At 50.4% G+C, this 15,997-nt stretch overlaps 1 protein-coding gene across 1 annotated transcript; it reads right to left on the bottom strand.

The window, feature by feature from the left end:
- Positions 1-1,768: 1,768 nt before the first annotated feature.
- ENO1 (enolase 1) lies at positions 1,769-15,148 on the bottom strand. Its single transcript, XM_082295798.1, has 12 exons — positions 15,076-15,148; positions 10,911-11,004; positions 9,497-9,592; positions 7,213-7,271; positions 6,485-6,554; positions 6,161-6,294; positions 5,787-6,009; positions 4,037-4,234; positions 3,592-3,793; positions 3,143-3,251; positions 2,663-2,721; positions 1,769-2,237 (listed from the first exon to the last, which is right to left on the bottom strand). Exons 2-12 carry the CDS (start codon positions 10,993-10,995, stop codon positions 2,168-2,170), a joined length of 1,305 nt encoding a protein of 434 aa, XP_082151924.1. The 5' UTR covers positions 10,996-11,004; positions 15,076-15,148; the 3' UTR covers positions 1,769-2,167.
- Between the last annotated feature and the right edge of the window lie 849 nt (positions 15,149-15,997).

Raw genomic sequence — 15,997 nt, 5'->3', positions numbered from 1 at the left:
CTGAGCCCTGATTAAGGAGCAGACACAGCTCTCCCCCTCTCCAGCACTGCAGGTTTAGGGCTTGATTTTCAGCAATCAAATCTTGTTCCCTATTCACTTATTCCCCTCACTCCAAACACACACAGCGTTACCAATCATTCACTTTTCTCTAACACGCTTAAAATTCTTATCTACAAACCCCAGCCCCACGTTCCAGCACTTCCCCACTCGGGGCTCTTTTCTTCCTTTGCAAGTGACTCCTTTCAACGCTGCAGCCTCATTAGGGAGAGCCTGAATCCTCTGCAGCTGGAAGCACCTCGCTGATCTGGCCCAAATACTCTCTGCGATCTAACTTGAAAGCTTTATGTAAGGGGTTTGATGGGACAGGTGAGCACAGCATCTGACACGGCGGGATTGATTCGCCGGTGCAGGGAGGAACACACGGTTCAACAGCAGCTGACTGCAGCTTTGGGCTGTACAGCCCCAGCAATGTTCTAACCCTGCCATTTCCTGCTTATTTTAAGGCACACACACCTGGTAATTGACCTGTAACTGTTCTCTCTACCTCGATCTGACAAGGTGTGAACGATAATGAATTCATGCCCGGCTCCATTTGCAGTGTTAACCAGCACAAGTGGAAGGGGCTTTTGTCAGAGCTGGGACTGAACTATTGATCTGAACAGAGCAGGAGCCCAGCCTGGTTTCCCCCCACGCTGATGTGGCTGCACACAAGCACAGGTGCCAGGCCCTGCTCCCCTCACTCATTTCATCACAGCCTCACTGCCCTTCGGGGCTTGGTTGATTTATGGCAACCACTGACCTGATTTTCCAGCTCTTTTTGCTTTCTGATGCTTATTAAAAGAAAAGCACCAGGTGAAAATAGAGGCCCAGGTAAGGGGGTTGAACATGTGGACTTCACTTACAAAGTGCCAGGTGAGGCCCAGCCCTGCTCATGCTCCTGAACACAGCTCTGCTACAAAGCTTCCTCAACCACACTGCAGATATCACAAGCTGCCTCTTTGAGAGAAGAAAAATCCCTTGATAGGATTTGTGTGTAATTAGCTGGTTTAGTCATTTAACAGGTCTAATTCAGAGATCAGCTAAGTGTGAGAAGTGCAGTGGGCTTCAAATCTGCCTCGGAGTGCAACCAGCTCAGAGCAAGGCCTGGGGAAAGGACAAATGTGGGAGAGAGGAGGTCCTTGCCCTGTGCTGGGGCTGGTAAATTTGGTAAATTTGGTATTTATAGCAAAGCTCTTCTTAAGAGGAGCCAAGTCTCCTAAGGGAACACAGTTGCCAAGTGCCCAGGGAAGGCTGTAACATTTCCACCGCGGCGATTTAAAATGTTAAAAGAAACAAAATCGGTTTGTGGCAGTGCGGTGCAAGGCCTGGCGCGCCCACCGGGGGGCAGTGCTGGGCCCCTCCCAGTCCCAGGGAGCGCCAGCCCCGCTCATTAACGGCATCAGAAATTAAGGCTTTTCTTACTACTCTGCCATTACGGGAAAAAACCCCGTAAGAAGCATCCTCTCTCACTCAGCTGTGTAAATAATTTGTTTTTTCCTGTCTGGGAATGGACTCAGGTCACAACTCTGGTCCCTGTGACAGGGCCCACACAGAGTAACAGAACCACCATGGGGACAGACACCCAAAAAACTCTTTCCAAACCACAAGAAAAAGGGTAAGATGAGCCTTAAGGTGGTCCCTTCCAACCCAAATCATTCCATGACTCCATGATGCAAAGGTGGGAATCCCTGCTCCCCCAACTCTTCCAAAGAACTCCAAGCCACACAGGTTGTTGGGTTGTTTGATGCTTTTATTTATCACATGTAAAAACACTACTGTCTCTGTCTGCAGGTACCTCTTGCTGCACTGCAAATCACACAGCTCCAAACGTTGAAGATCAGACAGGCAGAAAAGGGAACTAAAGTGTTTATGCCCAGAATCACAATGTCATGACCCCTGCGGGTGTTAAATGCACAGAACACCCCCAGGGACTGTTCTACAGAAGCAGCAGAGCATTACAATTAACAGACCAGAGTTGGTGAAAACACTGGGTGAAGGGATCATCTAGAGGACAAGAGGACCTGCAGACTGGTCTTTTCCTTCAGCTGCCCTTATCTTTCTAGTACAGGTAATTGTGATCTAAGTCAGTGACTAGTGCTGAACCAGAACGGGGGGGACTCTTCCACACTCAGTTGCCGCGAGGGTTCCTGAAATTCCTCCCAGCAAAGCGAGCCTTGCTGCCGAGCTCCTCCTCAATTCTGGTAAGGACAGAGAGCACTGGGTGTCAGCAGCCAGCACAGAACCCCTCTGGGCTCTCACACTGAGCATCTGAGCCAGCTGGCACTGGAGGTCCTACAGTGACAAGGCAGCTCCCACCAAGCCCCCGCACAGAGGGGCAGGGCCACACACAACTCTATCCCAACAGTGGAGATGCTTGCCAAGGGAACTGCCTCATGCACAGAGGACAAGGCCTCATGCCAGCATCACAGGATGCTTTGGGTGATCTGTTCTGGACCTCACCCACCCAGCTCATCCTCAGCCTACAGCCACCTGCACCCACACAAGCACCTCTGCCAGGGTCAGGGCATGTCCTGCAGCTGCAGGGTGTTTCTGAGGGGCAGAGCCCAAGCTGTGCCCCCACAGCACTACCAGAATGAATGCCCTTTCCCTGTCCCAGGCTCACCTCAGCAGCTGGTTGTACTTGGCCAGACGCTCGGATCGGCACGGGGCACCAGTTTTGATCTGAGAGGGAAATCACAAAGTTAGTGAAGAACTCCAAGTGCCAACACAGAACTATCCAGGGTAATAAGCATCACCACAAGCTCTGCTTAGGCATCAGGCTCAGTATCAGTATCTACATATGCAAACAAACAATAGACAGCCTATCTTGGCAGCAACAGAGATTGTTGATTTGCTATCAGCTGCAGGACCAGGAAATCCCACAACAGCCACTGGAGCTAAGACTTTTGACATGGGTGGTTAAAGGTGAGTTTGCACAAGATAAGATGTTCCCTCATCACACTCCCTTAACACATCAGCTCCCTGCAAACAGACACAGCAAATCTGCACACCTGGAGGCAGTGCAGTGCACCAGGGCTTTGGCTTCGCCACCAAATGATCTCATCAAGCAAAATGCCAAACTGCAGCAGCTGCAGATACCGACCTGACCAGTGCAGAGACCCACGACCAGGTCAGCAATGAAGGTGTCTTCTGTCTCTCCAGAGCGGTGGCTCACCATCACACCCCAGCCGTTGGACTGGGCCAGCTTGCAGCTGCAGGAGATCAGGAGAGGAAGCTCACACCATGCCCTGTGCCCAGCAGCCTCTGCTCCAGGGACACTGCCCAGGGGCAGCACAGGGCAGGATCACAGGACAAGGTGCTGATCAGGAGCTGCTGTCACACAGACCCCGGGAAGGTGTTCAGGGCACCCATGTGGTGTCAGGACCATGAAGGTACAGGTTTACTTGTCAATGTCCCCTATCAGTTAATAATTGTTCACCCTTCACAGATGCCCCACCAGCAGATTTCTGTTCCCCTAGATCTGGTCTGTATGTTCATCTCCCCCAGTGAAAGCCAGCCCCACCCTGGCCTGGCCCAGAGGACAGAACTTACGCCTGCAGGGACTCTGTCACAGAGCCAATCTGGTTGACCTTGAGGAGCAGGCAGTTGCAGGCCTTCTCATCCACAGCCTTGGCAATTCTCTTTGGGTTGGTCACAGTCAGATCATCACCAACCACCTGAATGTTGACACTGCCAGTGAACTTCTTCCAGGCACCCCAGTCATCCTGGTCAAAGGGGTCTTCAATGGACACCACTGGGGAGGGACACAGCAGCTTTAGGACAATGCCAGCACAAAGGTCTTGTCTGAATGAGTGCTACCAAAGTGCTGCCGACAAATCCTACCCACTTCCAAGAACATTCCCAAGACTCCAAAGAGGCTGAGTAAGGCAGGAGCTCTCAATCTCTCCTGTAAGAGGTGCTGCACCCCAACTCCTTCCTTCTGCAATCAACTCCGATGCACCACTACTGCTGTGCTTCTCATTGATGGGCAACTTACCAGGGTAGTTCTTGACAAAGCCCTTGTACAGGTCAGCCAGCTGGTCAGGAGAGATGTATCTGCTGGGATCATCGGGGGATTTGAAGTCCAGGTCATACTTCCCATCGCGGTAGAACTCGGAGGCAGCCACGTCCATGCCAATGACCACCTTGTCAGTGTAGCCAGCCTTGGCAATGGCTGTCTTCAGCAGCTCCAGAGCTGCAACAGAGAGGTGTTTCTGAGTGCCTGCCAGGCATCCTAACCCCAAAGCTCTTTGTTTCCCAACAGCAGCACAGTCACTTGGCAAAGAATCTCAATTACCCCTTCAGAAAGCCCAAAGGAAAAGGTTCTTAAACTCTCCCACTTCTGAACTGACTGGAACAAGATATTACTTTAATACTGCTTTTAGCTTGTAATACCCTTGAGACACCATTATGGGATTCCTAATCTCTTCAGGCAGGACTACACATCAGCCCAGAAAGCTTAATACTAGATGATACCACATCCTCTTTCAGCTTTATGCATGTGGGCAGGAAGCAGTGCCTGCACTCTAATCCCTTTTAGCTCCAGATCAGGTGTTGACCATGGAAGTGGTGAGCATCCAAACCCTGACAGCAAGGAGATACAGCCTGCCTCTGCACAGGAGACCCCTCTTGGCATCTACCTCTTCTCCATGTGCACATTTACCTGCAGAAGAGGGAACAGAACCACTCAGCAGAAGTCTCTGGATACTGCCCACTGTGCTGCTATTTGTCAGAGTCCCAACCACCTCTGACTTGCAGGGGAGCAGCTGGGATCAGCCAGACAGTTTGCAGCAGGAAGCTTAGATCAAGTATTTTCTTTTGTTGTTGGGCTGGCTTTTTGTTTTGTTCCGGTTTTTTGTGGGGGTTTGGTTGTGTTTTTTAAAATGCTAATATAGCCCAAACTGGAAAAGCAGCTGCTGCCAGCAACAAAAATTCCTTGGAATGTAATTGTCATTCAAGGTCATCTTTAGTGATGTCTGCAGGGGTACAGACCCAGCAAAGCTGCATGTGACACTGGGACTCAGAAATGACACAACTGCTGGTCCTGTCTCAGTATCTTCAGAAAAGGCAGTGCAGTTCACCAGTCCCCTTCCACAATAACATAACCAGCAGCTGTAAAGTGAAAAGCAACTGAACTGAGCTCCAGTGTTCCACTGCCTTGTTAGCAGCTCCATTTCTGGAGAGGTGCAGAAACAGCTCCTCTGGTACAGATTTTGTGGGAACAGATATTTTGCTCCCACAGACAAACTGCCTCTCCCACAGGTTCCTGAACAGAATTTTTTGGCCATGGAAGCAGCAACCACCTCAGCTTCCCAGGGTAGCCTTCGTGCCCTCCCACACACAACCAGGCAGAGCACAAACTGTTTTCCCTCTTTGTCTGCAGACAAACAACTCCACTGATCTCTGACTGTTGACTTCTGGAAAACCTGCAGTGCACAGATGTTCCCACATCACTTTTCAACTGGAAGGGCACAAGATTCCCTTAAGCTGCTACAAGAATGAGAGTAATGAGGCACTGAAGGAAAAACCATCCTGTCAAACTGCATAAACTGATGTCCAAGGGAATACCTGACCATATCAGTAGAGCATATTAGGATGCTTGTCAGGGTAAGAAACAGAGCAAAGAAACAGCAGCAAGTTCTACACTTTTGATCCTATTGATCCTGCTTGTCATTGATATTGGGCAGGCATGATCTTCACCCTCCAGCTATCAGTTACATCCCCTCCCACACTTGGCTCATTCTTACCTTCTTTGTTTTCCAGGATGTTGGGGGCAAAGCCACCCTCATCCCCCACGTTGGTTGCATCCTTGCCATACTTCTCCTTGATGACGTTCTTGAGGTTGTGGTAGACCTCGGCCCCGATGCGCATGGCCTCCTTGAAGCTCTCAGCGCCCACGGGCAGGATCATGAACTCCTGCATGGCCAGCTTGTTGCCAGCATGGGAGCCCCCGTTGATCACGTTGAAAGCCTTGGAGGAACCAGGAAAAGCCAAGTTGGAAAGTGTCAGGGTAACTGGGTAACAGCATTTACAGTCAGCCTCCTCATTCTCTAGAGCTGGATCCAAGATCACCAGGCTAAAGTCAAACTGAGGCCTGAGCCTGCCCCACCCAGGGACTTACAGGAACTGGGAGAATGACTTCTGGATTCCCAGCAAGGTCAGCGATGTGACGGTACAGGGGGACTCCCTTCTCAGCAGCACCAGCTTTGCACACAGCCAGAGACACACCCAGGATGGCATTAGCACCAAATTTGGCTGAAATAGGAAGAAATTGTTTAGAAAACTTGTGTTTTTATAAAGAGACTCAGCAATACCAGCCCATGGTTTGAATTATGGCAGTGCACAGCACAGGCCATACACTGGCTGTTGGGTCTGGTAAGGTGAACTAGAATTCTACTGACCCATCTTCATCTTTTCACCCCTCAGTGCCACAAAGCCCACTCACATTTGTTCTCTGTCCCATCCATTTCCAGCATCAGTTTGTCAATCTTTTCTTGCTCCACAACACTGACATTCTGCAGAGAGAAGCAACCAAATTGTTTGACACCAAACACAGGCTCACAAACTCTCACCTGCCCACCACCACACTGACATCCCTGGCAGGCATCAAAACTTGCTCAAGGGCAGCTCCCAACAATTGACCAGGCCAGTCCCTGTCCTTACCACAGCAGCAGCAGCTTCTGGGCACCCACAGCAGCCCAAGGCTGGCAGCTGAGCTGGATGTGCCATCACTTGACACATTACCACTTAGTTTTGCACCAGCCTTTTTAGGCAGGGCTTAGCACCCACAAAGCACACAGGAATCCCATTCAAGTAGACTTTTCTAGATCCCCTCAGACTCCCTTCCAAATTACCCTGCTTGGATAAAATCCAGCCCGTCCTCATCATTCAGCCACTCTTTGAAGCATAAATCAGCTTGCATCCTAACTGCACACCACCATAGCTCCCAGGGGCTGAAGTGTTCCTGCACACTACGCCAGGCTGCTGGAGATTGTTTCATTATGTGTTAGATATGCACTCATTGAGTAAATTAAGTGAAACAATTGCTGTAGTCAGTTTGTTCACATGCACTCCAATGCACAGGCTGACACCCCCCAGGTCACACACCACCAGATGATGGTTTGGATGCTGCCTGGCTGTAGGAGATGTTAAGAGAAGACAGACTGCTCCTACCTTGCTAATCAGTGCAGGTGCAATAGTTTTATTGACGTGCTCAACAGCTTTTGAGACACCTGGAAGGAACAAGCAAATCAGACACTGGTCAACACACAGGTTATGCAGGGATTAGTAGGGGATCTCAGGAACAGGAACATCCAGGAATACCACCTCATGCTACTCCAACCCCAGTCCAACCTGAGCCTACAGCCAGGTCTGAACACTGAGAGGCGCCTTGGCTGGACTGGGAGGTGCATGAAGGATGCATTGGCTAGGAACTGTCCAGGAATGCCAGGTTAGTCTGCCAGGCCATGCACTGGAGAGACTCATCCGAGTGCCAGGGCTGCACTGGGAGCACATCCATTACCTGTGTGCACAGTGCTGTGGCCAGGAACTCATTAACATATTTAACAGCTCTGGAAACGCCTGACAGAAGCAAAACAGACACCAGAATCAAGGCACAGGTGAAGACTTACAGCCAACCCCATAGGGATGCCAGAGAGGACACAGACTGAGCAGTGAACTAGAGACAAAAGGCTCAAAGAGCAGAGGAGGCTGTGCAAGGCTCTGTGCTTTTCACACCCAGGTCTCCATAACTCTGCCATCACCACCACAGGCCAAAACCCCAAGGGACTGAACAACAACATTTAGAGAAGATTTTAGGATGGGCTCTCCTATCAACTCATAGAATCCAGGGGTAAGGGGAAGGAAAAAAGTTTCCCCAAAAGTTACACAGGCAGCAGCTCAGGCACTTCACTACCTGGCACTGTTTTGTAACTGCCACAGCATCACCTTATTTACTGTGCACTGTTTAAAGACTTCCAAAAACCTAAGCTTCAGAATGATGAATGCAAATTGACTGCATCCTAAACCACATTAATTGCTTTTTCAAATGGTCTAAGTCTGCAGATCTCTATTACAAAAGGCCTACCAGCTATCTGCAATTGATCCCATTTGATGATTATTTTTTCATAACTCATGTTATTTCCCAGCTGACAAAGCCCTTCAGCTGCCACAGCCTGTTAACTACAGTCTAATTAAATGCCATTAAGAACTGCCCATAGGATCAGACTTAACAGGTCTAAGCACACACACATTTAGCACAGTGAGGTAAATACACGTTTACTCTTCCCAAGAAAGAGTGCCCTGGGTTTTTGGGCTATTTGGTCATCCAGAAGTTTATTCCATGTTAAGGTATAACAACCATGAATCTTCTAAGACAAAGCTCTCCAAGTTCAATTCAGTAGCTATGCACTTTAACTGCTCTTTCTTAATAGGCAAAAAAGATTTCAGCTTCTTTTCACCTGACTGGCAGGAAAGTTTGAAAATAATTCTCTCTCCCAGCCAAAAGTCAAGATGATTGCTTACACTTCAAAGGCATCACCAATGCTTTTAAAGCAGCAAGTTAAGAAGGAGCCCCAACTGTCCAAGCTCTCAGAATAATCACAAGAAGCACTACCAGGATGTTTATTAGGTAATGACATCTTGTTTGCAGCTATTCATTCTCACCCGTACTTGTTCTCAAGCCAGCCTGGTGACTGCTGGGTTTAGTTTCTTTTCAGAAGGCACGACCAGCCCCCAGAGAAGTAAAATATTACACCACTAACACAAACTTAAGCATCCTGGCTACCTGTAATGACAGACAAAAAGCCAGAGTGCCTGCAGCTATTGTGAGGTCTGAAACAGAGGCACCTTCCAGGACTACCAGTGCAGAGCTGCACATTAGCAGTGGACAGCAGTTGGCATAAAACCTCAGGTTCAGGATTTAACATGCTGGAATCTAAGGAGTCTCTGATGTCCAAGCTGACAGATTTAAGGGTTCTGGGAAAGCTGGGTCTATGAAAAGACCTTGTGATTATCTGCAGGATGACCAAGGCTTTTGGAGCTGGCAGTTTAGATGCCCTCACAGCACTGCTAAAGCACTCTGTACTCTGACACACACCAACACACAGGGCACAAGGAGCAGGGTAACAAAGCACACCTGGACACATTGTACCACAGACATTGCCACCTGGCTGCGTGTGCCCAGCTCCACACACCCACCTGTGCAGGTGCCCTGCCCTGCAGCACCAGGCAGCTGCACTGCTGGAGGCAGAGTCACCCCCCCCATCACCCCAGGAAAACCAACCCAGCCACCTCTGCTTTGCCCCAGCTCACAGCCCACCCATGGCAGGCACAGCTGTCACTCCCTGCCTGTCCCCACTGCTCTGCCGTGCACCGAGCACAGACAGCAGGACAGGAGCCCAGCACATGCAGTGACAGCCCTGTCCCAGGCACTCTGGGTGCCCAGGTGCAGCTTTACCTTTGCCCATGTAGCGTGTCTTGTCATTGTCACGGAGCTCCAGGGCCTCATAGATTCCAGTAGAGGCACCACTGGGAACAGCGGCTCTGAACAGACCTGTCCACAACAGGAAAGAACACCTTGGCACATTCAAATCCACAAAACATCCTCCACCCAGACACCATCCCAGCCTGCCACATGCTTCCACCCCGGAGACAGGGGCAGGAATCTCTAAACCACACCTCTGCTGACATATACAGTGATCCTAGGAGGGCTGTCTGCTCATTTACAGCATCACCCTCACACTGACCAACAGCAAACTGACTCCTCTTCCACTGTGCATTTCAAGAGTTAAGGAAGCATCCATTCCCCTTCCAAAAACATTCACTGGATTATCCAAATTATTCACTGGATCTACTTTTGAGCTCAGGCAAGGCAAGCTCTTAAATTCTTCCAGGATATGGCATAAAAGAGACAATTAGGAGACCAATTTTCTTAACAGGAGTTCTGAGCTCTTCTGACAACAGCAGAACCACCCAGACAACCCATTCCTTCAGCCAAGGACGCTGAACTTGGAGCAAATCTGCACACTGGAGCCTGCTCTGCCTGGGGTTCAAGATGCCAACTTCAGCCTCCAGTCTTTCCCTTATCCCACTAAATCAAAGAGCTTAGTGGGGGCAGTCTCATTAAATGACTGCATTAATCTTTTGAGGCAGAAAGATCAGCTCTTTAGTCAGTGTATTAGAGCCATTGTGTTTGCTCATTCCACCAGACCACATTGCTATGAGTTTGCACAATGTCTTTGTCAGATCCTATCAGATGTGGGATGAACAACTAACAAACCAAGGGAAAGTCCTACAATAATTAAAAATGCAAGATGTTACATGCAAAAGCCCAATTAGACAAGTTTTTTAGTCATGCCTGAGTACTTAGGCAGAGAAGAAACCATTACCCAAAATTCAGCAGTGCAGCAGATTGTGTCATTACAGAAAGCCACTGCAGACAAATTAAGAATTAAACTTCAAGTGTACTCATACAGAGTTTGGGAGCACTGACAACCAGGGCCATTAGCAGCTGCTCCAGGACAGGAACAAAGGCCTTAACTCTGAGATTCCAAGTGCTATCCCAGTTTATGCTGGGGCAAGGGAAGGAGGGCAGGTTTATAATAACTCTCACACAGTTTAGGCTGTAAGAAGCAGCAGCCCTCAGAAAACCCTGTACTGCCCAGGCCAGGAGCTCGAGCTCAGCAAACTCATCCAATAGAACGAGGCAGAGGTTTTTCCCACAAGTCTCACAGCAAGTTCCAACAAGTTTTATGTATGGAGGAGAAGTCAGCACAGTTCCACTGCTAGACCAGGATAGTGTGTGTACTTCTGACTGCCTCGAGTTCTATCAGATCTAAGCCAGGGATGAACAGCTGCAGCTGAGGACTCACCTTTGTTGGTGTAGAGGTCTACCTCAACAGTGGGGTTCCCACGGGAGTCAAAGATTTCACGGGCATGGATCTTGGTAATAGACATCTTTAGTACCTGAAAAGAGGAGCTTAGAATTACTCATTGAATGGTTTGGGTTGGAAGGAACCATAAAGTTCAACCCATCCCACCCCCTGCCATGGGCAGGGATACCTTCCACCAGACCAGGTTGCTCCAGGCCCCAGCCAGCCTGACCTGGAACATTCTCAGGGATGGGGCAGCCACAGCTTCTCTGGGCAAGCTCTTCCAGTGTCCCATGACTTTTAGAATAAAAAAAACCACTTCCTTATGTGCAAGGGACAGTCTCTTTTGATGTTTCCAAGTGGCCTCACTGCAGTATCATGAGACTCTAGACAGAACAGCAGGAGCAGATGACAAATGCAAGCTCCTGGCAGACAGCAAACTTCTCTAGAGAAGTTGAATGGAAAATGGGAGCTTCAGCATCTCTCATCAAGGAATCTACTTATTAATATTATACATGATTTTCTGGTGGCAGGGCAGTCTTCTGATAGTTCTAAGAAAAAGAACCAACTAGTAAAAGTGGCAATGCTCAAGTCCTCAAGCTTCTGGGTAGGCTCTGCTGTCAGCAGCTGAGCTGGGGTGACCAGAGCAGGCAGAGCCCATCACCAGCACACCCTGCCCACCACAACTGCCACTTGGCTGCTGGTGCCACTCCCTGATTCATCAATCCCAGGTGCTGGTACTCTCCCAAGGCCAGTTGTGGGTGGCTTCCAGAACTTGAACCGGCGGCAGGCACAGCCAGCAGCACCCAGCTCTCAGCAGACCTGCCCCAGCACCTCTCCCACACAGCCCCGGGGTGCCAGGGACACAGACACCCCTCAGACCCCCTGCCCAGGGGCCTCACAGGCCTTGCACTGCTCTCAGCACGCAATAACTGCTCCTAACAGCAGCTTCATTTTTATACCCTGTACTAACACCTGCAGTCTTAAGGCCATTCAGAAACATCACCTCACACTATTTCAACTGGGAAACTTTTTATACTTGGTGAGACTTGAGAGTCAAATGCTGGGGAGACAGAAGTCTCAGCCTAGGAGTCTAAAAGCAGAAGTCTCGTCTCCAGAGTGATCTAAAGGAACATCACCTCACCACATCAAAGCAGCCAATCGATCCCAAAACAGCAAATCTCTGGTATCAGTTAAGAGTTCTTTTTGATAAGAGACCAGAGTGCAATAGCTCTCAGTATGCACAGAGTGCTCTTAATATGCACAGCAGCTGTTCAGAGCCAAACGGAACCAATGACGAAACAGAAGCAGTCACAGCTCTCATTAAAAGCTTGCATTAATAGTTACACCCTGCTGAGCATTTACAGGAATAGTTTTTCCTCTTAAAAAGAATAAAAATCACCCTAATCTTTTGAATACTTCCTTTTCCCCCTTCTCACATTTATTAACTTCAGAAAACTGCGGTAAGGGAATTCTTATGTAAGCCCAGCTACATTTTAAAAATCAAGTCATACACATGCCTGTAAGCCATCGACTGGCACCAAACCCAGCCCATCTGCACAGAAAAAAGCTCAGCCTCAGAAGCAGAACTATCTGGAAGCTGGGTTTTTGGCAAGCCAATGTGGGTGGCAATCCTGTTTACAGAAATGGTCATGAATCCTTCCACAGTTACTGCGAAGTTAAAAAAACATGACCTTAGAAATGCTGCTGCTGCTTCAGTGTGTGTGAGGGGGTAGCTGCACACACTCGTTCCTCCCCCACAGCAAACTCTGCCCTCCCTGGGTCAAAAGCACAGGCAGCCATTTGCTTTCCCCCCTTGGCTTTCAAGTGTCCCTTCCAGCTGTCCTGCCCCCTGCATGTTGTCTAAGATTTCAGTCAGACCCCCACACTGACACATGATATGACTAAAATACGAAGCAAGACAACTTCTTTAGGCTGACCTTCATGCTGCCACTACTTAGTTTCAACCAGTGAACATACACGCTAGAAATAAATCCCTGCAACTCTCTGCTTATCAGTCCCACCCACACTAACACTGAGCTCTCTGCAGATGCACTGAGCAATGGCTAATAGGAAGAATCCCCACTTATCCAAAAAGGGCTTTCAGAGTTTATTAGGCTGGCACCTGCTAAACCTTACTTTCATTTTCAGAACCATGGCTTTGCAACAAAACCATAGGTGCCTCATTCTTTGAAAGCACAGCCAGCTAGCAGGAGCTCTCAGTGCAGTGCTAGAGCTGTTTGTTGACCTTCACAAAGGAGGCACTTCAGGAATACACACTGCAAGAACTTCCAGAGGGAATGTCTGCCAGGTCAGACATCACTCGAGCATCCTTGACAAAGGACCAGAAGTCCCTCCCTTTTCTGCAGAAAGAGGCATTTCACACCACTGCATCACCCCAGAAATTCTTGATGCTTCTTTTTTTGCTCCTTTTGCAAACTCCCCACTCTTGTGTTCAAGAACCAATTTTCCCACTGACCTATAGGGTAAAACTGATGCCGTTTAGCTCACAAGCTCAGCACGATGCATTCTGCCTCAATTAATTCAGTCAACTCATCTAGAACACAAGTGTCAGCCTGTGCCCAGGTTTAACCATGGAAATGCTGACTGAAGGCAGAACAGGTCACAGCAGCACTGTCTGTTCAGACCTTTGACCTCTGCCGAACACGCAAATACCACAGTGGTATTTAACGAGCACATTGCCTTAAACCTTTTTTTGCAGCATAATCTGCTGACAAGGTCACTGTCTCCCTTCAGGGGAGAGGCCACACTCCAGCTCACCTGGCCTGCCCGGGGAGCACGTGTGAGTACCTACTCCAAGGGTAGGTCACAACCCACGGCCAGCTCAAGACTAAGAAATCACCACTTATTCCTCACCTGACTCCATGCCCTGCACAAGGAATGCACTACACTCAACTGGCCATTATTCCAATTGAAAATTACTTCCAAAGATTGTTTTTACAGCCAGCCCTACCACCAAAAACTTGTCCTTGTGAACTATTTTGCAGGCACACTTCTTTAGAAATACAGGGTTAAGGCTGAACACTGCAAGCAGCTGAATGGAGATTTAAAAAGCAAGACTAAAGCTTAGCCATAGAAATAACTGCCCTAGTGAGTGTCCTGTTACAGGCCTGCCACATTTATCAGTGGAAGCCTCTCTTGACACTTAAAGGTCCTTATGACCATAACTCTCATACCACCAGTGCTCTGAAAAAAGCTGAGACCTTTGAGCGCACTCTACCAGATCCCAACGTATCGATTCCACTGCCAAAGCACCCCTAGAAACTGGACAAATGTGCACATTCCAACCCTGCTCCTTTGCACTCCACGGGGTATTAATTCACCTCTACCTCTGCAACATGATCCAACGGGTTCTAAAGGATGCCTGGCAGGGAGCAAGTCACGGACACGTTCAACCACTTTCTCTCTCGGTGTTTAATAAGATGGAGGCCTGAAACTGCGTTGGCTCAGCCTGTGGGTTTGGATGACAAAATTCACTACTTCCTGCCAGGCTCAGAAAGCCATGGCCCTACCCTGTGACTCAGCAGGCAAGTAACGGAGCAGGAGAAAGCCCAGGATCCTCTCCGGCAGCCCTGCACGAGGCAGAATGATTAACAGGCAGCTCTTTATCCACACTTTAACATCCAGAGAGGCACTTCCAGGTGCTTCTCCTCACCAGCGCTGCCTTGGGATAACCAGCACTTAATTACCCTCTAAGAGGCCTCAGGCATAGACTGGAGTGCCAGCAAACGTTAAATATTTGAGATGGGAAGCTGAAGGACATCCACTAAAGAGGAGAAGGTCCAAATCACCAAACGCAATCCGAGAGCGACTGTTAATGATTAAGAGAGAGAGGTTAAACTCTACCTTTGAGGATGCCTTAACCCATCATATTCCCCTGATTCTGCCCCCGCCTTGACCCATCATACCCCCCCCCATTTATAATCGCCGCCCCCACACACTGCCGGGGTTCAGGCCGCCTCAGGCCCTCCCTTCCCGGCCGGTGCTGCGGGAACACGCAGCGGCCTGCACCCCCCCGGGGACCACCGAGGCTCGGCCCGGCCCTACGCCACGGGGTCGACCGGGGCTCCGCCGCCGCTAGTTGGAGAAGGGAAACCGCGGCCTCTCGCCCCGCGGGGAGCTGAGCGAGAGCGGCCGCACTCACCGCTGTGCCGGCAGCCCCGCTCCGAAGCCGCTCCGCTGTCGCCGCCTCGGCTCTAACTGAGACCGGGCAGCTCCGCGCGCGCCCGCCTATAGCCGCCCTCGCGCGCAGGGCCCGCCCCCCGGCCGCGCCCATTGGCCGGCGCCGTCCCCCGCCGCGCCCCGATTGGCTGCGGCCGCCTCGCGCCAGCGGCGGGCCCGCGTGCGTGCGCTACGTGCCGCCGAGCCGCGGCCTCGTGGAAAATCCCCGTGCGAGGGGGCGGGGCCGGCGCGGCCCACGCGGGCGGGGGGGAGCGGGCGGGACCATGTGGAGCGGAGCGCGGGGGGCCGCGCGCGGCTGGGGTTGGAATGGACGCTGGGGATGTTCCGAGCCCCTGACCCGGGCAGCGACTCCTTCCACTATCCCAGCTTGCTCCAAGCCCTTGAACGCTTTCAGAGTTATCCTCCATCTGCTAGGGCCTCACCACTCTCACACGGAATTCCTTCCTAATCTCCAGTCCAAACCTGCCCTCTGTCAGTTTGAACCCATTCCCCCTTACCCTGTCACGACATGCTCTTGTAAGCAGTGTCTCCCCATCTCTCCTCTAAGTTCCCTTCAGGCACTGGATGGCCACAGTGAGGCCGCCCCAAAGCTTCTCTGCAGGCAGAACAATCCCCGTCCCTCAGCCTTTCCCCACAGCTGTGTCCAGCTGGACGCTGTGTCCACTTCTGGGCTCTTCAGTACAAGAAAGACAAGGAGCGACTGGAGGGGGTCCAGGCTGGGGTCTGGAGCATCTCCTTGATGAGGAGGGACTGTGGGAGGTGGGCCTCAGAGGGTGTGGGAATAGCGAGTCAACTTGGAAAGAGGAAGGCTGGAAGGGGCGTGTGTGCATGTTTGTATTAGCTCTAGGGAAAGGTTAATTACAAACACAATAAATACTCACTCT

Source organism: Coloeus monedula (genome assembly GCF_965178545.1).
Source record: "Coloeus monedula genome assembly, chromosome: 22".
Taxonomy (NCBI): domain Eukaryota; kingdom Metazoa; phylum Chordata; class Aves; order Passeriformes; family Corvidae; genus Coloeus; species Coloeus monedula.
The sequence above is the reverse complement of the archived record's forward strand: the minus strand, read 5'-3'. Positions and strand labels throughout refer to the sequence as shown.